The sequence below is a fragment of the Hyperoodon ampullatus genome (assembly GCF_949752795.1).
Source record: "Hyperoodon ampullatus genome assembly, chromosome: 17".
NCBI lineage: Eukaryota > Metazoa > Chordata > Mammalia > Artiodactyla > Ziphiidae > Hyperoodon > Hyperoodon ampullatus.
In genome coordinates this window covers 67,501,958-67,525,773 of record NC_136930.1, presented here as the reverse complement: position 1 = coordinate 67,525,773, position 23,816 = coordinate 67,501,958, and the positions used below count along the sequence as shown (strand labels likewise).

The 23,816-nt window shown below is 38.5% G+C and overlaps 1 protein-coding gene across 3 annotated transcripts in view; it reads left to right on the top strand.

Annotated features, from left to right (window-relative positions):
* The window catches only part of CYRIB (CYFIP related Rac1 interactor B), a gene marked incomplete at its 5' end in the record, with an annotated part of 154,123 nt that overhangs the window by 102,663 nt on the left and 27,644 nt on the right, over positions 1-23,816 (top strand). Inside the window, one exon of one of the 3 annotated variants that reach the window (XM_079722390.1) lies at positions 20,005-20,077. The exons of 1 other annotated variant lie outside the window; for it this stretch is intronic. In XM_079722390.1, the coding sequence (XP_079578516.1) occupies positions 20,005-20,077 (73 nt within the window). Of the gene's footprint in view, positions 1-20,004; positions 20,078-21,005; positions 21,079-23,816 lie in introns of those variants that run through there. One more of the 3 variants, XM_079722391.1, reaches the window with a different exon arrangement.

Below are 23,816 nucleotides of genomic sequence, written 5' to 3'. Positions count from 1 at the left end.
TATAAGTATTGTCCTTGTATATGCTATGTGAAACTTTAAAAGCTATAATTATTGGGTAGCATACTTAATTCAAAAAAGTTTATATGATATACACATACTGCATTTTGGTCTTACTTAATGGTTTCAAAAATTCATTTAAAATTAATATGCTCCACTATACTGAGAAACAGTAGATTACCTCCAATTTTTTGTAAATCAGTTTTTTTAATTTGTTTTTGGGTAAATCAGCTTTTATAACGTTATTTAGTGAAAGGTATCAGACCATGGTCTTTGAAAATAATTATAGAGTATGCTTGTTAAATTTACTGAGGGAATCTGTCTACTCCCTAACTGAAGTAGAGTACTGTTTTTAAAAATGATATAAATAAAACATATATAAGCGGTTATAATTACCACCTCCTCTGAAAGATCGAAGTGTAATGAATGACCTCTGTTGGAGTCTTTTTAGCATTATCTCTTAAGAGAGATAGCATAGTATCATCTTTTAAGATACTGATTTAAAGATGTACAAAATGTAGAAAAATTATTGAAGTATGTATCTTAAAACATATTACAAAGAAGAGAAAATTTATATTTTGTTTTTGTATTCTGTTTGATTATGATGAGCCTGGAGAAGTTATGTGTAAGAGATTTTAATTTAAGTTCAAGAACAAGGAAAACGTTTAAATTCCTTTTATTTTTAATTTTTTAATAAATTTATTTATTTTTGGTTGTGTTGGGTCTTCGTTGCTACACGTGGGCTTTCTTTAGTTGTGGCGAGCGGGGGCTACTCTTTGTTGCGGTGCGCAGGCATCTCACTGCGGTGGCTTCTCTTGTTGCGGAGCACGGGCTCCAGGTGCGCGGGCTTCAGTAGTTGTGGCTCGCGGGCTCTAGAGCGCAGGCTCAGCCGTTGTGGCCCATGGGCTTAGTTGCTCTGTGGCATGTGGGATCCTCCTGGACCAGGGCTTGAACCCGTGTCCCCTGCATTGGCAGGCGGACCCTTAACCACTGCGCCACCAGGGAAGTCCGTAATTCCTTTTAAATTCCTTTAGCGTGCCAGGCTCAAACAGAACAATCTGACAAGGTAGAGAAATATTTAAGGACATTTCTTAGTTAGCATCTGTTGTCTTTTTCTAGTCATCGTATTTTTTTTTTCCTTGAAATTTTTTTTCTGTGAGAGTTTTATTCCTAATTTAGAAATTTTAATGCTGGTATTGAATTAATTTCTTTCAGGAATAATTGAAAAATTTCTTAACTCCTTTCGGATAAATTATGTGTACTTTTATTTATGACTAAGAAGCAGTATGGCGATATGGTTAAGAGAACTGTTGGGAGCCAAATTTGCCTCAGTGAGAATTCCACCTTCATTGTTTACTAATTGTTGACCTTGAGCAAGTTACTTAATCTTTCTGACCTCAGGTTGCTCAGAGGTAAAAGAAGGATTATGGTGCTAACTAACCACATAAAATAGTTGAGGATTTTATGAGATAATACTGTATCTGTAATACTTTAGCATATTATGTGATACACAGTAAGATCTCATTCATTGAGTTTTTTTTTTTTCATTTAGTAATTACTTTCAGTTAGCATCTCTGCAAGGTGCTTTGGATATAAAAGTTAGGTTATAGTCACTCAGGGAAAAATTAGTTCTATTGCCCTTAGTCCCTTCAGTCTGTAATGTTTAAGAAGGTCCTTATGATGAATATTTCCTAAATAAACCCTTCTAAATAAAGCTCTTTCAGAAGCTAAATCCTCATAATTACGAGACAGGAGATTATCTTGTAATTTTTTACATACGTGAGCGTGTGTGTGTGTGTGTGTGTGTGTGTGTGTGTGTGTGTGTGTGTGTGTGTAGTCTGATACATAACTTTCTTTTACCTCAGTTTAAGATACTTCAAGCTACTTCAAATATTTAATGAGTTGTCAAGCAACACAGGGATTGTTTGGTTAGTTTGGTTCCAAGAGGCCAGTGGAAACTGGGACCAATGAGGAGAAATTAACAAGTGGGTGAGTTTCAGCTTAATGCAAGTTTTGTGTGATTCTTTTTTTTTTTTTTTTTTTTTTTTGTGATACACGGGCCTCTCACTGTTGTGGCCTCTCCTGTTGCGGAGCACAGGCTCCGGACGCGCAGGCTCAGCGGCCATGGTTCACGGGCCCAGCCGCTCCGCGGCATGTGGGATCTTCCCGGACCGGGGCACGAACCCGTGTCCCCTGCATCGGCAGGCGGACTTTCAACCACTTCGCCACCAGGGAAGCCCGTGTGTGATTCTTGAGGGTTGAATTCATGTCAGATTAAGTGTGTATCATTTGATTATTGGCTGAAGTTTCTTTAAAAGTTTTTAAAAATTAACTTGAGTCTAAAAACTTGTCATTTGAAAACAGAATGACTTCCTCTTTGGATGTAGTCATGCGGAGTAAAGTAAGTAGAGGCTAAATGACTGCTTGGCATAGATCGATGTTGTAGAATAAGTTCTTACTAAGGTTAGATGGTCAAGCTTGAGTCTTCCATTTTAGTGCATGTCTTAGTTTGGGCTTCTTTAACAAAGTATCATAAACTGGGTGGCTTATAAACAACAGAAGTTTATTTCTCACTGTTCTGGAAGCTCAAAGTCCGAGGCCAGTGTAGATGGTCCCTTCCTGGTCTAAGATTCTCTTACTCATTGATGATTGGATATTAAACTGTTCTGCCTGATATCTTTCACTCCTCATGGCGACTATTAATGTTAAGAAGGAACCTCAGTCCACCAAAAAACAAAACAAAAAACAAAAAAAGAGAATTCTCACTTCAGAGAATATTTTATCTTTTTAATTCAAATTATGAGGGAAAGTAGAAGGACAGTTTTTTTTTTCTTCATTTTTTTGGCTGTGCTGTGCGGCCTGTGGGATCTTAGCTCCCCAGCTGGGGATCGAACCCATGCCCCCTGCAGTGGAAGCACAGTCTTTTTTTTGTTTGTTTGGCTGCGTTGGGTCTTTGTTGCTGCGTGTGGGCTTTCTTTAGTTGCGGCGAGCGGGGCTACTCTTTGTTGTGGTACGTGAACTTCCCATTACAGTAGCTTCTCTTGTTGCGGAGCACGGGCTCTAGGCACGTGGGCTTCAGTAGTTGTGGTACGCGGGCTCAGTAGTTGTGGCTCGTGGGCTTATTTGCTCCTCAGCATGTGGGATCTTCCCGGACTAGGGCTCTAACCCGTGTTCCCTGCATTGGCAGGCGGATTCTTAACCACTGAGCCACCAGGGAAGTCCGAAGCCCAGAGTCTTAACCACTGGACTGCCAGGAAAGTCCCGGAAGGGCAATTTTTAAGAGCCTCTTAACCATTTCAATCATAAAAAGATAACTAGAAATGCTTATTCCTATATATCAAATCCTGGAAGATTTCCTTGAGATTGGAGGTCTCCTGCTTTCCCCCCTCTTTCTCCTCCTCTGAAATCTCTGAGGGGAAAAGAATGATGACGGGTTCATGTTTTATCCTTTCACTACCTTGAGGCCTCCTAACCTGGCATTGAGGCCCAAGTTCCTTGCCGTTTTTGCTGTAGTTTGGTGGCTGGGAGAGGAATCAGAGGCACTCATTCTTGGAGGGTGAGGCGGAATGTTTATATGTAGTGGATGAGAACCTGTCTGTAGTCCTTGACCTCCGTGCCAAAATATATTAAAAAGCGATTTTTCTGAGGATGACTGTTGTGTTTTAGGATCAGGATTTTAAGAATTTGGGCTCTCGTTGCTGTAATGCATAGGAAGTCGAGAAATACCGATGACGATTAGTTCAGTGGTGATAAAGGGTGTTGTGGGAAAGTATCAGTGCTGTCTAGACCGGCTTTGATGTGTTAGCAAACAACCTTTGCCTGCTAACCTTGCCCTTGATTGGGTTTCTCAACTTTGTGGAGCTTATATTTGCATTACTCCTTTGTAGGCAACACATTCCATAAACTTACTCCCTACTTTGTGTGTTTTTTGTTTGTTTGTTTTGTTCTGTTTTGTTTTTTGGCCGCACCACACGGCATGTGGGATCTTAGCTCCTTGACCAGGGATTGAACCCGCACCCCCTGCAGTAGAAGCGCGGAGTCTTAACCACTGGAACCTCAGGGAATTCCCACTCACTACTTTGTAAAGTTGCCGTTTGTTTCATTTGACCTAAAGCTACACCTTTTACAGGATGCCCTTCGTTTAGATATGCTCTTTGATGAACAAGCTTTTTTTACTTGGACTTTAATTCATTCATTAATTCAACTAATGTTTATTGAGTAGCGACTGTATAATAGAATGTCTGCCGGAGGCTAGAGGTTCAAAGATGAAAAAGATGTTTGGAAGAACTTTCCCATAAAACTCATCAAGGAACTGATGTGCTCTATCTTCTATAAACTGTTCTATAGGAAAGAAAGAGCCAATATTTAAAATATCAAAACCAGACAAGAACAGAGAGAAAAATTATTGGTTGGTCTTACATGATGATCCAAAGTAAAATATTAGTAAATCATATCTAGGAATTTATATTTCTTTAACTGACCAAATAGAGTTGATCCCAGGAATGCATGGATGGTTTAGAAGTAGGAAATACATTCATGTAATCTACCATATTCATATATTAAATGAAAAAATTGTTGATATTTTATAAAAATGGCAATTTTGCCTCAGAATAATATATATATATATATATATATATATATATTTCATGGAAAATCAAATCAAAGTCCCATCAAGATTTTTTTTTTTGTAGAACCTGACAATCACATGAGTGAATAAAAGGCCAAGAATTGGTAAGGTAGTTTTGAGGATGAAGCATTACTTAAACAATAAGCACAGACCACAAAGAAAATGATGAAAAATTGGATTGCATGGAACCAAGGGCACCATAAACAAAGTCAAGACGTATTACAGACTAGGAGAAAGTATTTGCCATGTGTATAAGCGTCAAAAGATTGGTATTTAGAATTCCTAAAGCCCAGCTGGCGGAAAAAATGGGTGGTGTATCAGTTGGAGTCAAGTTAGGAAAACATACTACTCTGAGTATTTCAAATAGAGGGAATGTAACATAGAGGATTGGTTATTAAAGGTATTAGAAAGACTGGAAGAGCAAAAGGGAGAAGGAGAGGCATAGAGTGACAAAAAAGGTGGGTTGTTGCCTGCTGCCACCAGAGATAAGCTGCTACCTCTGCTAGACTTCTGTCTCTAACTGGGGCCTTGGGTCCCGGAATCACCCCAACTGAACTTCTCCTACAGCAACTGCTAGTCTGTCTTGGCTATAGAAACAGGAAGCTTCTCTCTCTCTTCAGCCTTCTCCTCACCCTCTAGTGCCGCGATCGAAATAACCTAACAGGAACCCGGCTGGCAGGGCAGGATGTCTAGGGGATGTCGTTTACAGATCCGAAGCCCCAGCAGTATGGAGTAAAGTAGTGTGTGCAAAGGTAGGTGTGGGGCTGGGAGACAGTGGGAAACATAAATGGCACAGGTGGTACAGGACACGAACATACATTTTACAAATGGCCTATAAACACGCAAAGAAATACACATTGATTACTGGTAATCAAGAAGATGCAAATTGACACATCAGGTATTTCACAATCTAAAAATTAAAGCTTGAGGTTTTGGAGGCTAAGAGAGAGGAAGTCTTTTGCTAGTGGAACGGTGCATTGATAGAAATACTTTGGAGAGCAGTTGGGTCCAGTCTGGTGAAGTTAAAGCTGCCTTCTGATTTCTAAATAGCTGTTCTGTGGAAACTCTTCTACACGGGCACAAAGTATGGGTAGTGTGTGTAAAGTATAACTCGTTAATAGAGAAAAGTTGAACATCCATTGTCCCTCAGTAGGGGAATGAATAAACAGACTCGTTTCTTTGAACAGTGGCGTAGTATGTAACATCTAAGATGACTGAATGTGGATAATTCTCAAAACACCACTGAGTGGGAAAAGTGAGTTTTAAAGGAATATGGACAGTGTATCATGTATGCAGATTGAAAAGCAGAGCAGTACTATGTTGCCTATGAATACGTACCTTCGCAGGAAAGTGTTTAAAATATGTTTGGCAAGGAAGCGTATTTTGAAGATGCTGATTACCTTAGGAGATGTGAGAGGGGAAGAGAGGAAAGCTGGTTGGGGGAGGTTGGGAGATTAACTACGCAAAAAAAGTAGGCCAGAGTCTGAAGCAGCTCTGGCAAAAAGTTATTGCTGGGTGATAGAGTATGTGAATATGATATTTTTAATGTTTGAATTATTTCCTAATTTAAAGAGATAGAAAATAAGAAAATTAAGAATCAGCTCCTCTGGGAAGCCTTTGGTTAGGTGTTCCTTTTTCTGTATGTTCATAGAGGTGTTGGCATGCTTCTGTATGGGAGCATGCCACGTTATCTTTCTGGTCTCTTCCAGTTGTCTGAGAATTTTTCAATGCCAGCTATTCAGTCTTTGTCACAGTGATTGGCAGATAGGAGCCGAGGAAAGATGGTTTGATTTAAAACAGCAATAGCAACCACCAGGCACTGTAAACAGCTAGATATAACAGTTAGGGTTTTATAATGGTAAGCTTTTCATTTAATAGACCATCCATGCATTGCTGCATGTGTTTCGGGAGAGTTCAGGCACCTGAATTCCACTCTGGTCATTTTTGTTGGGCATCTTTGAATGAGTCACATGTCTTCTCTGAGCATCAGTGGCTTTAGTTTAAAAATTTTTAGAATTATTGATACAGACAAAAGAATGTATACCTTTATTTGTGAATTTAAAAGCCTAAAAAGAAAAGATTTCCATGAATCCACCAGTAATTGAGGGACTAGAGTATTCCCTAAACCTTTGAAGTTTCCCAGTCCTATGGCCCTGTCCCTTGCCAGAGATAACCAGTATCTTAAATTTTGTGTTTATCATTCCCTTGCATTTTTTTTTTTTTTTTTTTTTTTTGCGTTACACGGGCTTCTCACTGCTGTGGCCTCTCCCATTGCGGAGCACAGGCTCCTGGATGCGCAGGCTCAGCGGCCATGGCGCACGGACCCAGCCGCTCCGCGGCATGTGGGATCTTCCCAGACCGGGGCACGAACCCGCATCCCCTGCATCGGCAGGCGGACTCTCAACCACTGCGCCACCAGGGAAGCCCTCCCTTGCATTTTAACATGTATATTTTTACCACCTATAGGTATATATAATTTTTTCCTGGATTTGAAAATAGTGGTAAATTTTAAGAAAGTGAATTCAGTTCAATGATCATATTTTTTTTAGAGAGAAACTTTCATAATAAATCCTTATAAAATAGGTAATTCTGAGTTTCAGTTTTGCTTTAATATTTCCATCACACACCATCCTGTATATTCCTAAGTTATTTACTTCAGAACTTTGTACTGGTCCTTCTCATAACCTTTGTCTGTCCCTGAATGCAGGACGTTAGAGCAGGAAGCATTTCTTTGCTTTCTTCTAAATTTGCAACTCAGGCAGCTAATTTGCATTGGTGGTTTAATTTTTGATGGCTGGGTGCATGGAAGAGTACTAGTACTAGTAATCTTTGAATCAGACTCCAAGATGCCATGACAATCTGATGTAATACTCTTTTATTATGGCTCACTTCCATTTAAGGAGCAACATTGGTCTCCTAATTTATTGTACTTACTGCACATAGCCAGGCATCCTAGTGAGTGTTTTATTTAAAATAGCTTAACTGGGAATTCCCTGGTGGCACAGTGGTTAGGAATCCACCTGCCAATGCAGGGGACACGAATTCGAGCCCTGGTCCGGGAAGATCCCACATGCCAAGGAGCAACTAAGCCCGTGCGCCACAACTACTGAGCCTGTGCTCTAGGGCCTGCGAGCCACAACTACTGAGCCCACACACCGCAACTACTGAAGCCCGCGCGCTTACAGCCCGTGCTCTGCAACAAGAAAAGCCACCGCGATGAGAAGCCCGCGCACCGCAACGAAGAGTAGCCCTGCTCGCCGCAACTAGAGAAAGCTCGCACGCAGCAACAAAGACCCAACATGGCCAAAAATAAATAAATTAATTGAAAAAAATTTTTAAAAATAAAATAGCTTAACTAAGATTTTTCTTTTTAAAATACTAAATTTAAGTGTATCCACTAGATGTCAGCATATCGTACCATATGTAGAATCAGAGCCAGAAGAAATGTGAGACATTCAGTCTACCAAGTAAACTGACCTGTGTAAAGTCACATATTTTGTGATAGAGTCAAAACTAGAAATCAAGTCTCCAAATTTTCATTCCATTCTTTGTTTATGTCATATTTCTTTAAGACAAGTAGCTTAACTCCATGTTAATCACTAGACTAATAAAATACATTGTGCTAGGGATTGGTGGTGAGATTTTAGTACTAGTGTGATGGTATTGTAGCTGGGCACCCAGGAATACCTGGGTGGTGCTTCTCTTTCTTTATATTTTGCAGAGTAAGGAGAATCAAAGAGTCACTTTATTAAGAGGTACACTAATACCTGGTGATGATAGATAGTGTTGGTAAGGTTAAGAATTAAGCTACTCTCTGTGAGTTCCTCTGTATAAGTCAGATTTCAACTAGGAAAGCAGAAACCTTGCTAGGTATTTTAAAACAGGAAATTTAATATATGTATTTATTTATGCAATTGTTGGAAGCCTGAGCAAAAAGAGGATGCTGGGGTCTGTGTTTTTACTTAAAACAACTTCTGTCACCAATTCTGGACTGTTTTCCAGCACCGCCTCTGACACCAAATGTGTGGGGTTTTTTCCCCACACCAGCCAATTCTTCAGCTCTCCAGACACCGTCTAGGTGTCCTATAATTCATTTGATTCTAACACTGTGTGGAGTGAGTGTAGAGCCCAGAGGTTAAGGGCTCCATCCCATAAGACTGCCCTCCACTCCAGATGCCTGTCTCAAATCCTAGGCCTCCTCTACTTCTGACCAACCAGCTATATACTGGGGCTTCCCACGACCCCCTTCTCAGGTTCAACAATCTGCTTTAATGACTCACAGAACTCAGGGAAACACTTTACTTAGTTGTTCCGGTTTATTAGAAAGGATTTTATAAAGGGTACAAATGAACAGCCAGATGAAGAGGTACATAGGGTGAGGTCTGGAAGTATACTGAGCATAGGAACTTCTGTCCCCGTAGAGTTGGGCTGTGCCACCCTCCCAGCATGTAGATGCATTTACCAACCGGGAGGCTCCATTATGTAGGCATGACTGATGATAAATCATTGGCTGTTGATGATCAAACTTAATTTTTTTTTTTACAATTAAAAAATGTTTAATGCCACCCATGACCCTTCCATTACAGAGTATATTCATTGTAGAGAATAAAATTCCTTAACCTGACATCTAAGGCTCTCTCTGATTCGACATCAAGCCATATTTCAGTAGAGCAGAGTGGCTAAGGGCACATGGAGACAGGCCGCCCCAGCCTGAATCCCAGCTCTGTGGGAATCTCCAGTCCTTCTCCCCTCCCCAGAGGTCAGGAGATGGGTCTGAAAGTTCCAACTCTCTAGTCACGCCTTGGTCTTGGAGGCAACCAGTCCCCATCTTGAAGCTAACTAGGGGCTTGCCAAGTATCATCTAAAAAACACAAGAGGCTCCTGCCACCCAGGAAATTCCAGGGATTTAGGAGCTCTGTGTTAGGAACTGGTGATAAAGGCCAAATATGTATTTCTTATTATATCACAAGAGGTAACTGAGATATTTTGAAATTTTAAAAAATGATTTATTTATTTTTGGCCGCACTGGGTCTTCGTTGCTGCACACCGGCTTTCTCTAGTTGTGGCGAGCAGGGCCTACTCTTCATTGCAGTGCACGGGCTTCTCATTGTGGTGGCTTCTCTTGTTGCAGAGCACGGGCTCTAGGCACACGGGCTTCAGTAGTTGTGGTGCACGGGCTCAGTGGTTGTGGCTCGCGGGCTCTAGAGTGCAGGCTCAGTAGTTGTGGCGCACGGGCTTAGTTGCTCCACGGCATGTGGGATCTTCCCGGACCAGGGCTCGAACCCGTGTCCCCTGCATTGGCAGGTGGATTCTTAACCACTGCACTACCAGGGAAGTCCAGTAACTGAGATGTTAATGGTAACCACAGGAAGTAACCATCACTCCTAAAGCTGGGGGAGAAAAGGCAAGAGGTGGGTTAGGCAGAATTTAGGTGTGTGAAGGAGGAAGGCTGGAAGCTTAGACCTCTGAAGGGGGCCAGGCGTTTTGCTGCTGCCAGGAGTTCCACAAGAAGCTAGAGCTTGAAACCATAGCTGTCTTTTGCTCACAGGAAATGCTGGCAGGACTTGAAAAACAGAAAGAGAGACCTTCTTTCTTCCCACCTTCCAGTTTTCTTTTAGTAGCTCTCACTGATGGAATATACTGAGAAGTCAGCTGACAAAGTAGTCTAGGACGTACACTTCACAGCTTCCTTTCCCCAACATCACAAAGCAGATTATAGAAGGATAGGCTTGGGGGTGTGAGAAATAGGTAACAAACCGTCACTGTCCACCTCTCTGACTCCACGGCATTCATTTATCCATGTTGATTTAAGGACGACAATAACAGCATTTTCATGCTTCCTCTCAGAATTTTGTTCTTGGATAGCTCATGCTCTAGGAGTACAGGTGGAATGGAAAAAACGCTGTATGAATCCAGAGTCCCAGAGAGAATGCTGAGTCTACTTATTTTGCAAGTTCAGTGGAACCAGATATGGGGAGAGAGTTGCAGTCCTGGGAGCTCAGGTTCTGCTTAAGCATGTTTATCACAAAAATATCAGAAAACAACAAGGGCAAGCGCAAAAGGGAAATCTCGGTTGTGCTATTTAATGAACAGATATTTGTTGCCAGTCACTGTCATTGTGTTAGAACAAAAGATTCTGTTTAGCAGCTTCTCTTGTTGGGAAGAAAGGGGGAAAGGAAAGTGGAGAAGTAGGTGTGAGAAGGTTAGGGTGTGATGTGCGTTTGCAGTGCCATCAGGAAAGCAAATGGCATAACGTCATAATTATTGCACATGCTTTTTGATAGACTTGCTTGAGTTGGTTATTTCTCTCCATTATACTGACACTCAACTAGTTGAGCTTCTTACGTAAAATTATCATGTTTAATACCATTAACTGCTATGTTCCTAATGTGAGTTGCAGCATTATCAGAAGCTAAGAAGGAATTATGATTATACCTCTCCTTTAAATTATTGGGTACCTAACTGACCCTTTACATAAAAGAAATACCATTGGATCCACCAATTTACAGTCATTAAATTAATTCATTAGATATTTATTGAATATTAACTCTGCCCTATGTTGAATATTTCCTTTGTGTACTTGTATCGGGGTACATCAAATACACATTTGGCCAATAATCAATATTCAGCCAAGGCCAAAGCTGAAAATCATCACAGAATGAACTTCTGAGATGCATGAATAAATCTCAAAATTTATCAAAATTTAATTATTATAATGTTATTAATTGTAATAGTCAGATTTTAAAAGTTTGATATATTGAAATTTTTATTCTTGCCCTGTTGTCAGCTGCTGGATCACTCCTGGAGTCACTTCTGCTGTTCATTATTAAATCGACACTTGCTTTCAAATCATGTGATGATGCAGTTTAGGAGCAGTTCTGCAAACAAGACTTTGTGCACTGTTTGAGAAAGATGGTGCCTGGATTTCAGAGGCAGACGTGCTAAGTGAGATTGTTGATATCATTTGGATTATTTTGAAGTTTCTACTATTTTAGCCTGTACTTTCTGCTTTATGTAATCACTTGAGAAATGTTTATCCTTAAACCTTAGACCTAGAAATGTGGCACTGGAGTTACATAACTGGTTTTCAGGATAGTTTCTACTTGCCTTTCACTTTTTTATTCACCAGATTGCAACATTTTCTGTGTAATAGATTGATTAGAAGGCTTTTTTTCAGTATGTGTCGTATCATATTTCTGTAATTGCTCTCTTCCAGCACATCAGTTTTGTTATTTCTTCAACAGGCTCCAGCAGGTGGAAGTTATTAGTGATTTTTTTGCTGTTGGCATTAATTATCTTAGTACAATATTGATGCTTTTTATGTTAAAGCAGATTTTTTAAGCATGTAATAACTACGTGGTTGAATATATGAATGAAAAAGCGATTCCAGACTCCTTTGTATCTCTGGTAGTTTATCTTTGGAAGGACAGTTATTAAAGCGATTCATTATTTTTTGCTTGTGCAAAATACTACATTTTGTGATGTTACATTGTGTTATAGTTTTTGAATACACAACTGAAGAGTGTGAACTTGTGATTCCTGGCCTTCATCATGTATGTACCATTGTCAGTGAACATTGTATCATATTTTCATTACTGATTTTCCATTCTGTTAATATTGCTTCAGAGTCACGGTACATGTTACATGAGAACCAGAAATTTCTTGGTTGACAAGTAAAGCAGAAGCATAGTTGCATTCCAGAGTAACTCACCATCTTTTCAATTTTAAAGATTTTCAGTTGCTTCTACAGGTCTGAATATCTGTAAGATTGAGAAATAGCATATTTAATATTAAGTAATATTTTATGTGTGACAGAATATAGTTCAGGAACATTGTATGGTAGTATGTTTTCTAGAAGACCTTTTTGCCTAGGATTCAGAGCTTGGGTAAATACAAGAAATTATTTGTCTTTAACACTAAAAATGGTTGGTAGTTTCTAGTGATCATTTTGACAAGTTTTTTCACATTCACACTTTTTTTTTTTTTTTTGTGGTACGCTGACCTCTCACTGTTGTGGCCTCTCCCGTGGCGGAGCACAGGCTCCGGACGTGCAGGCTCAGCGGCCATGGCTCAGGGGCACAGCCGCTCCGCGGCATGTGGGATCTTCCCAGACCGGGGCACGAACCCGTGTTCCCTGCATCGGCAGGCGGACTCTCAACCACTGCGCTACCAGGGAAGCCCACATTCACACATTTTTAGTCCCCGTAAATTGGAAGAAATGGGATTGTGTTAAGGCATTCTTATGAAATCTATTGTTTGGTGGTTTTATTAGAACAAAGTATGTTTTCAGTATCTCCTTATTTTCTTAACACCACATTTCTCTGCGTTCTTTATGCATTTATCTGAGGTGAAGATGGTAATGGATATTGGCTTGATTTTGGAGTTTCTCCTCCTTGTAAAATTTTGAGGGGACAGAATTGACACTCTGCTTTTAATTTTTTATCAGAAGATGTGAAGAACTCCCAAATAGGACTTTTTTGGAGGATGTATGGTCTAAAGGAAATTAAATAGAATAAGCTTTAAAATGTGGGTTTAAATTTTAATGTTACGAGTGCTGTTCAGTTTTACAAAGATCAGAATTCTGATACAGGCTAGTCTCCCTTCTTACTTATATTTTGGAGCCATATTTATGGCTATGGGAGGATATTATGTTCTTCCTAAGTTATCTTGGCAAACTGTAATTTTCTTGATATTCATAGTGTCTGTCAGTTTATTTCCCTAATACTTAACATTTCAAACATTTTAAATTTTTGTACATAAAATTAATAGTTTTTATGGGAGGGTTGGGGGAGGGAAGAACTGTCTTCATTTATTTGACTGAGAAGGCAGTGAGCTCTTACTAAATTCTCAGACCATTTTTTTTTCTTTTTTCAACTCATAGTTTTCAGTTGTCAGTATTTGTTTTGGTCTTTCATCTCTCCTTGAAATACTCCTGTAATTTTACAGACAAATTTTTGTTTTCTATGTGTATTTTTGATCATGGAATTATTCAACACATATTTGTTACTACCTACAACATTGTAGGCATTACTCTAGTCGCTGGGGATAGAGTAGCATACAAAACAAAGCTCCTGTCTCGTTAAAGTTCACCTTGCAGTAGAAGACAGACTAAACAGATAATCAAAGGAATGAATATGTGTTAGATGGTGCTAACCATCAGTTTGGGAAGGGGATAGAGAGGAGACGTAGGTAGAGGTATTATGGATGGATTGGTGAAGGAAGTGCTCTCTGAGGTGGTCTAATAAAAGCAACGACCACATGAAGTGCAGTAGCTTGTCATGTAAAGGTCTGTGGACAAAGCATCCCAGGCCAGGGAAAGGCAAGTACAGAGGCTCCAAGGAGAGAGAAATCTTTCTGTGTTAGAGAAACTGCACCAGACTGTTGTGGAGAGTGATGGGAGATGAGGCCAGAGTGAGTTGGGGACAGATCATGTAGGGTTTTGTACAACCTGCTGAGGAGTCTGGATTTTATTCTGAATGTAGGAGTAAAAGCCATCGCATGTTTTTGAGCGCAGAAAGGATGTGGTCCATTTGTATTTTTAAAAGATTGCTTTGCCTCTTATAATAAGAGATTGTAGTAGGAGGCAAAGGTAGAAGCAGTTAGGAGGCTTTGGAAGCAATCTGAGCAAGAGGAAATGGTGGTACGAACCGGACTGGTATAGCAGTGAAGGAAGTGAGGGAGGGTATCCTTTAAGCTAATGATAAAAGTATATTGAGGAGAGAGTGTCATATGCTCTTGACAGGTGCAATAAGGTATGGACTTGAGAATTGACCATTGGAATTAGCAATGGATGTTATTTGATGACCTTGCCAGACCAATTTTGGTGGTATAGGATTGGGCAAAAAGCCAGTTTGGAGTGGGCTTAACAGAGAGTAGAAGGAAAGAAATAAAAGACAGTGAGTGTAGGCAACTCTTCTTAAGGAATTTGCTGCACAGAGAAGAAGGGAATAGGGTGGGAGCTGGGGAGGGAAATAGAATGAAGATAGGTTTTTGTTTTGCATTAAGGTGGGAGAAATAACTGCATGTATGCCCAAGGAAAGGATCCAGAAAAAGAATAGCCATAAAGCAGGAAGGAAGCTCAGGAGAATGTGGCGTCCTAAATGTCAAATGAAGAAAGTGTGTTGGGAAGGAGCAAATGATAAATTGGGTCAAAGGCTATTAAGAGGTCCAGTGAGTTGAGGTGTGAGAATTGCCCTTTGGATTTCGCCAGATGCAGGTTTCCATGAGCTTGACAGGGACCAGCTTCATCGTAGTGGTGGGTGTAAAAGCCAGATTGGAATGAGTTGAGACAATGAGAAGAGGAAAAGTAGGAAGATATAACTACTGACAGCTCATTTGACAGGTTGCTATAAAGAGGACGGGCAGGATGATGTGGTCGGAGAGGGGACATGAAGCTTTGCTTTTCATATAGAGAATAAGAGAACGGGTGCCCTGAGGGAAGGTTGTCTATCAGGAACAGGTGCAGAGGTGAAGTGAGTGGTTATTGATGAAGAAAGGGGGGTAGAAAGGATAGTAGGTGTTTCCTTTCCTTGGTTTTTGTGGGTAAAAGATGTAGGGAGGTCATTTCTTCATGTGAGGATGGAAGATAGATTGAGGATTGAGGAGATTTTTTTTTTAAAAAGCCTTGGGGAATGGTCAGCTGGTGGAGGGGGAGGTAGAGTGACTGCAGGTAGGAGTAGGGTTGCTAGGCTAACCTGAGAGTGCGCTTCATGTCTGTGGTCACACGTTGAAAGCAGTGGTTCTTAACTGGGGGCCGTTTTGCCCCCTAGGGAGTATCTGGCGATATCTCGAGACATTGTTGGTGGTCACAGCTGGGCGTGGGGTGATACCAGGTGTCTAAGGGGTAGCGGCCTGGGATGCTGCTAAGCATCCCACAATGTACGGGACAGCCCCATGACAAGGAATTATATGGTTCACACGTTAATAGTGCCGAGTTTAAGAAACCGTGGTTTATAGTGAACCTTGTCAGTATGTTTATGAGGTTTTCTTCCTTCTTCCCCCACCAAGAAGTATTTATTAAATTTATAAACAGGCTGTGAAGAAAACTGACACTAAACAAACATAGTCACTTAGATTGTGTTAGGCGCAACTACTGTTGGTGAAGTTGGCAGACAAAACCTCTCTGAAGAGGGGCATTTGAGGTGAGGCCTGAAGGGTGAACAGAAGCCAGCCGTGGGAGAGCCCTTGGAAGTGGCATTCCCGGCATAGGAGACAGCATTATAAAACCCCCTGAGCCCAAAAGAGTGGATGAAGTAACAGCATCTCTTAGGAATTTTCTAGAAAGAAAGATAAAGTAACATATTAACGGTACCATGTAGTTGTGTTTCTAGTGGCTTCTATTATTCTAGTTAAGGAAACTTCTTTTCAAATGTTTTATGGGAAAATGGTCTAATGTATTTATTAAATGCCTTTCGTGAGCTCAGAAATACATTCCACAGACTACCGGCCAGGAAGAGCATGTTCCTTTCCAGATAAGCCTCCAACTTTGGAACAAACACATAACATGAGAGCTCGTAGTCACAAAAATACACGGAAAATATTGCAAACACTCGAAGTAAACTATATCTGACTTCTGTGTATCAAATTTCTTCTTAGCTTATTTAGTAAATATTTATAATACTTAGTTTAAATCCAAGGCTTACAATAAAAAGTACATCGAAAGAAAATTCTTTAGTTTTTTCCTCCAAAATTCAGATTGGAAGACAGTTTATTATCCTAAGTTGTAATTTTTATTATTTACCTTGAAATAGTGCCTGTAAAGTATATCAGTATTTTGGACCAAGTTTTATATACTCTGAAAAATCTTTTATATCCTTTGGATCAGATTTATTTATTCATCTGAAATTTAGAAATCATATTAGTCAGAACTCTTTTAGATGCAAATGACAGAAGCCCAACTCAACTAAAAAGGTAAAAGGGAAATTGAAAGAAACCAGGATATGTTAAAACCAGAGGAAAATCTAAACTCAGCTGAGGTACATGGCAGCTGAAACTTGGGAACAAATAGAATCAGAAATTAAGGACTTGTGAACGCTTTCTGTGGCTCTCCACTGAATGTTGGCTTCATTCTTTTGTGACAGACTGGCTTCCTCTAGGGAAGGAAATACAGCTGCCACAGGCTCCAAAGCCTCACATCCACAGGTTCTGCTACCGGGGACAGATCCTGTGGGTCAGTCAGGTCACTAAAAACAGCCAGAGCGAGAGCAGCAAACACTTTGCCAGGCGTGATACTAAATGTTTTGCTTGTATTAACCCATTTAATGATTTTATGAACCCTCTGCAGTGGATATTATTATTATACACATTTTATAGATGAGAAAACTGAGGAATGGAGAAGTTAGGACACTTGACTAAAGTCCCAGAGCTTGAAAGTGGCAGAGCTGGGGGGTTTGAACCCGGGCAGTCTGGTACCTTGCAGAACTGCCAAGTAGCCATTATGTCATATTCATTGAAATCAGTCACACTGAGAGGATGGAGAGGTTTTTTGGTTTTGTTTTGTTTTTGACTGAAGAGTTAAACTATGCAAGACATCAGGGATATGGTTTTAATTTTTTTGTTTTTTCCTATAAAAAGATATGACAACTGATAATACCATAATGAACTGTTTTCAGACCTTTGAAAAATTCCATGAGTTTTTGTTTGGAGACACACATGATGTGGGTTGCCTGCACAGCATCTTTCCTGTGTGCTGTAGGGTTTGCCCCCTAGGAGACATTTGCCACCATCCAGAATCATTTCTGGTTGTCACAACTTGTGTGGTGGGTTACTATGGCATCTAGTGTGTAGAGGCCCAGGATGCTGCTGAAGATGAGACGGACCCCTGTCAACAAAACAATTACCCAGCCCTAAATGTTAATAGAGCTGAGGTTGAGAAACCTGTACTAGATAAACTGGGCCATTTTCTAGCTAAGAGTCACTGTTCGGGATGAAGAGATAAAAAAATTCCAAACCTTTGAGTACTTGTGAAGAGTGAACAGGTCAGGACCAAGTATGATGCAGGGTGAGGGGTGTTAGGGTCACATTCGGCTGGGGTGCCTCGAAGGAAGGACTAAATAATGGAAGGAATTTGCAGAAGTAGATGTAGAAAAATGGAGCAGACAAACTTGGATAGTTTCAGTGTTTTCCCTGAGGCTCAACTGCGTGCGTACAAGTACAGAGGTAAGGAAACTGAAATTTCTCCCTTCTCCCTCTCTCCTGTACCTGATGAAGGTCTCATAGGACTATAGGACAGCATTTTAGCAATATTCTTGACAAAAGTGAGCTAAAAGTGGGTTTTGTGATTTACTCTGATTTATAATATTGAAATTCATTGACAGATTGAAGACTGTGGTTTGTGTTAAAAGAAGTAGAGCCATTATTGTATTTTTAAAGTTATTTTGTGATTTTGGGGTTATAACAACAGGCAGCATTTTAAAATTCTTTCTGTGTGCCATACACTGTGCTAATAATAAGTCAGTGTTTAATCTCATTGAACTCTCATAATAACCCTTTATTTAAGATGGTTACAATGAAATGTGTGTTTTACTGAGGAAGAAAATGAGTCCCAGAAAGGTTGACTACCATCCTCAAGGGCAAACAGCTATTTAGCTAGAGTTGGAATTTTGGTTTGATTCCATAGTCTAAACTCTTTTAACACCAAATGGTGTGCTGCCTTTTCCTCTTAAAGACAATTACAGTCATCTCTCATACTGATTTTCCATCTGTGGTTGAAGTTTTGATACCACTAGGTAATTCTTTATATATTTGGTCTTGGTTCTTGTTAGTGAGATAATTTATATATGTTTGGAAACAGATACTCCGTATATATTTGAAAGCTTTAAAAATTGAAGCTGTGAAATATTTTTTTCCAAATGTTCCTAAAATAATTTATTGAATAGATTTAGTAACAATTTAAGGTAATTATTTGGATGTGATGATTTTGGAAAAATGGTTATATTTTCCTTATATATAAAAGTTTGGTATTATTGAACTTTTTTACGGTGTAAAAGATAATTAAGATGAAATATTCCCCTTTTAGTTTTAATCTCACGTAGTCCATCTGTGTCATACATTGTACAGAATCTTACCAGTGAAATTCTGTGTAATAGGGATTTTAATATCAAAAATAGCATAGATCCCTACCTCTCCCATAGGGGGCATCATCTTAAAAGAAGGGATCCTTCGTATTAACCATATTTGTGAATAAATTAGATTGTTTTTAACATTTCTAAGAAGTATGTGTCAGTCCATCAGATTTTGATCTCTAAAGCAAATAACTGTTATACATATACTGTTATTTCCTCTTTGCGAAGCTTAAAGTGAGGAACATATGCCATTGTCCAGAGAGTAGGTGGAGGCAGGGGGCACAGCACAGCTGGCCAGAGTGCTCTTTTCAGCTTTCTTGTAATAGGGGTGAGCAATAAGGTGTTCTTTTTCATTGATAAAAATATTGTTACTTTTGTATTTTGTTTCATTTACATTTACCCGTAAGTAGTTCCATATTTGGAGAAAAAGTATGGAGATTGGGGAGGGGAGGGTATGGGATGCCTGTGATACCATAGTCTGCCTTTCCTATAGTTACTGCAACTACAAGGTTTGAATCTGGCTTCCTGGATGTTCCTGACCCCCTCCTTCCACCTTCATCCTCACTGAGTCATGGCAAATTCTTGGGCAAGATTTATACCATCGCATTATTTTTCCTCTGCAAATTTATGAAGTTGTAATAATTGCTGGCTCCCTTTGTGTTTGTTTGCTGTGTTAACTTCTAAGTTACATACTTTGTATATAGTTGATATTGTTGAATAATCAATCTGTGAGTTAAATAACAAAAAATTTGATAATTCTTAGGAGTATAGAAAATGTAAGAAATACTGGTTTATGTGTGGTAAAATTTAAAAAATGGGTCATTAATTGATATCTCCCTTCAGTCTTTAAGTGTGGTTAGAGTACTGTTTTCCATGTATTCCCAATAGGATTTGATTCTGCAAGAAGGACAATACCCCTATTATTTAAGAATAATGGTCTCAATATTTACTTAGTTGAGAAATCTATTTTTGATGTTAATTTCAATTGAGAATATATGCCTCAAACATTTTAAAGGAGTTACACTAGCATAGATATTAATCAAATGTAAATATTGCAAGTTATATGTAAAAATCTAATCTTTTTGCCAGTTTTGCTTTATGTAACTTTTTTGATATGTGGAAAAGAGGGACAAGAGCTATAAACTCAGAGCCAAATGTGCTTTTGTTGTTCCAAATTTTCAACGCCAGAAGCATATAAACCTGCACCTGTTGGTAATTATGAGCAAGCCAGCCTTTGCCGAATCCCAGGCCTCTGCTTAAAAACTTTTTTTACTGGAACTAAATGATGTTGCCATTTTTATTTTTAGGTTTGCTGGCATGGGTAATCTCATTAAGGTGCTAACCAGGGACATAGACCACAATGCAGCACATTTTTTCTTGGACTTTGAAAGTAAGTCTCTTAGCCCTTCACGGCTGGTGCATAATGGTAAAGGTGAAAGATTAATTATACTCACACCACAGTGAAGGCCAGCCAGACTATTTGTTAATAAAGTATGGGGATCAAACAAAGTTTGCATGACTTTTTTCTTAATCGTAGGCAAGCATCACCATCATATGTATAATTTAGTTTTTCATTTGCTGAAATCATGTTGAGTCTGTAGCCAGTGCTGTCCTTTCATTAGTCCATGAAGCAAGTAGCCTTATGATGAACATTCTAATAGTATGCCTTAGTGACTATGCCCAACAATCTGTTTGCTTATAATCCTATGATAATTTTTATGAAAAATCAGAGTTGTGCTGCATATCCAGAATCAATACTTTAAGTAACCTCCACAAATTATTGAGAATCCAAATTTGGTTAGAAATACATGCTTTATTTAACGGCATACAGGAAGTAGTTTAATATTCTGCTATTTTAAGGTGAAATGCAAAGGTGAGCTGTGGCCAAAACTCTTAATATTTGGCTTTGAAATAAATTGTTGTTTCAGTGCAATATTAAACAAGATTACATGTGAATAATTCTTGATCAGAAATTTCTTTTTCAGAATACTAGCACTATTGGAATACTTAAAGAATTTTTCATTATAAGGCCATTAATGAAACTTGGGAGAATTTTAAGAAGAATTAGAGCAACAGTTGTGCCATTGTGTACAGGAAAACTACATTTCACCTCTAGGTCCTACATATCAGCACCTTGAGAACCCGGTTTGCTGTCTGCCAGAGCACAGTCTGGGTAACCTGAAGGACGAATTCATGGCCTAATGAACATTTTCCCTGTTACTGTTTTTTTTTTTTTTTTTTAAAGTAAATTTCAGATGTTCTTTTTTATAAAGGGATATTTTCTCTTTTCTCATTCTTGTCTTGACAGGTACCTTAACATGGGGAATCTTCTTAAAGTTTTGACATGCACAGACCTTGAGCAGGGGCCAAATTTTTTCCTTGATTTTGAAAGTGAGAAGATGATTTTATATCTATTTTTCTTTGCCTGCAGTAGACTGCGTTTGTCTTGCACTAAATGAATGTTTCCACTTTGCCATCTTTTTAACTTTTGCTTTGCATGACTGAGCTATGAATCGTTTGAGTAAAATTTCTGGTGCCTTCTAGAACTGGAAGTCATATTTTATAGATTAAATTGTGATAAAATGTTTTTACTTGAATTTTTGTAAGAGACTCATATCTCTTAGTTGGACATTATTTTATAATTTGAGATCTCTAATGAAAATATTTGAGATTCTCTGAAAACATTTTTATGAAAAAATTTTGGTGGAAAGGACGAATGCTACTTCAAGCTTTGTTAACTAGAAGCAATATTTGGGGAAAATTTTATTGCAGTTGAGAAAAATTGACTTGGTTTCAGTTACTCTGTGTACCTATTGAAATATTTTGAATACAAAATCTGTTCATGAAGGCCATTCAGAGCTCAGTAATTTGGGCATAATATTAAAAGGTAAGTGTGAACCTTAATTATTTAATCTTTGCAGATAATTAATTTGAAAAGTTAAATTCATTATATGTATTTATTTCAGGAATTCATTTTTTTTCTAACTCTAAAAAGAAAAATAATGGGTTCACAGACCTTTAAGTAATTTGCCTTCTGTTTGTTTTATGTTGCATGACCTATTATAATATGGTCTAAGAGTGGCAGGTAAGTGTCATTGACCCCTGTGCATGTTGAAAAGCTTTTGCTTTTTTGGCTGTCAGTGTTGCTTTAGCTTGTCTGGTTGTCAAATTGGGAACAATGATATTAAATTGGTGTTTTAGTGTGAATCTTGCTATTTTAACTCATCGTTAGAAAATTGTTAGGAAAGGGTGAAGAGAGAGCTTTTAGGTTATAAATCATGTGACCCCCACCCCCCACCCCGCATTTTCATCTGAGGTTAAAACATTTGAACAGATTTTTAAATACTTAAAATTTAAGACCTTTTCTGATTTTTAAAACAAATTCTTAAAATAAATCCACCGAGAGACATTGCATTTTTCCATCAACTTCGATTTAGTTTATGTGATATTATACAATTCATTCTATTATGAATAATTTATATATTTTTTCTTTAAACCAGGACAGTTCATATGAGCACATTAATTTATAGCTTATCTCCATTTGATGGGATAATCTGCGGTCTCTGATATTTTTCTACTTTTATTACATTCCTATTAATGTTCTGTTACAGTTTGGGTACTGTGTGCAGGCCAGCAAAGAGTAGTAATGTCAATATCAGGACCATATTGTTTGGTTTTTAGGGGACAATGTTACTGAATAGTAGTTTTCTTGACCCTTCTCAACAATTTAACAATGCTGTTTTAAATGCATGTTTAGCATGAATTTTAATCAGCTTGGGGATGTTGAGCAGATTGCTGACTTGAAGATTATTCTTTCAGATGAGGCAACTTACATGAGAGCTGTATTTTAGTTTATTTGCATCTGTTTCAAACTTGCTGTTGTATATTTTCCTGCTATTCTGTCTCCTTTTTACTCTTTGTCTCAAGTTCCTTACGTTTGCAGAATCTTGGCTTTGATATAGTCAAGATCTTGTTCAAGACTTGGCACTTGATCTTTTTATAAACCTAGCATTATGTTGTGGTCAAGTGAAAAGCATGAATTTACTGTAGTTTAAAAAATATTATTTGGTCTTGGTTTTCTAATCTTTGGAAGTTTAGATCATTATCCTTAAAATTTAAATAGCTAATTTAGTAGCAGGAAAAGGTAAAAATTGCTAACAAGAACAATAATAACCAACAATGAAGAACTACATATAAAGTGTTAACATCTTAAAGGCAGATGTGAATTAAATATTTGTTGCTTCTGTCAGCCAATGTAGAACTTTTGGTTTGACACTTACTGGTATAATGTAAATGAAATTTAGTGAAAACAAACTGCAGACTGGGCCAGAGTTTGTCCCTTGTTAATTCTTAGTTACATTTTTAAATGTTTTCTTTTGAATCTAACATCAGAGTTCTCTTAATCAATTTTATCTCTCATCCATTTGAATATTTGTCATCTTTTTGGAAATATGCATTTGTAAAAGTGTATTTTATCATTAGGCTACTACTATAGTGACCCCTTGAAACTTCCTTTCTTTAACCTGTTTTATACCAGATTCAAAATTGCCAACACAGTTGATTTGCCGGTTCATTATGATTACTCAGGATAAAGTCATATTCTTTTATTAAATAGAGTATTAGTACTACATTATTTCTAGATGAACAGTAGTATTTAGGTTACCAGAATAATTTAACTTTACTATTTCCACCATTCTAATTGGTTAAATCTAGCTCAGTGCATCTCCATGGTTCCATACAGACAGATGTACTGGCATTTTGCATCAAGCTGATAAAAATTAACTATTCTAGTAATTTTAAACTATAATTTAATGGAATCCTGTAGTTTACCAAATGAAGACAGTCTTTAATCATTATCCCTTTAAGTTACGTGCTTGCACACACACATACTGTTTTTCACTTCAGTTCAGCTTGCCTCCTGTATGCCAGCCAGTAGGTACTGGGGATGCAAAGATAACTAAGATACAACCCTTGCCTTTGGGGAGTTCTCAGTTCAGTAGAATAGAGAAAAATACAAATCATTAGAATAGATAGAAATGCAAACTAATTATTTACATAATTTACATCATTCAAGGTGTAGTTCAGGAAGGGGATTGACTTTACCTAGCTGTGAGTAGATCGGGCATGGA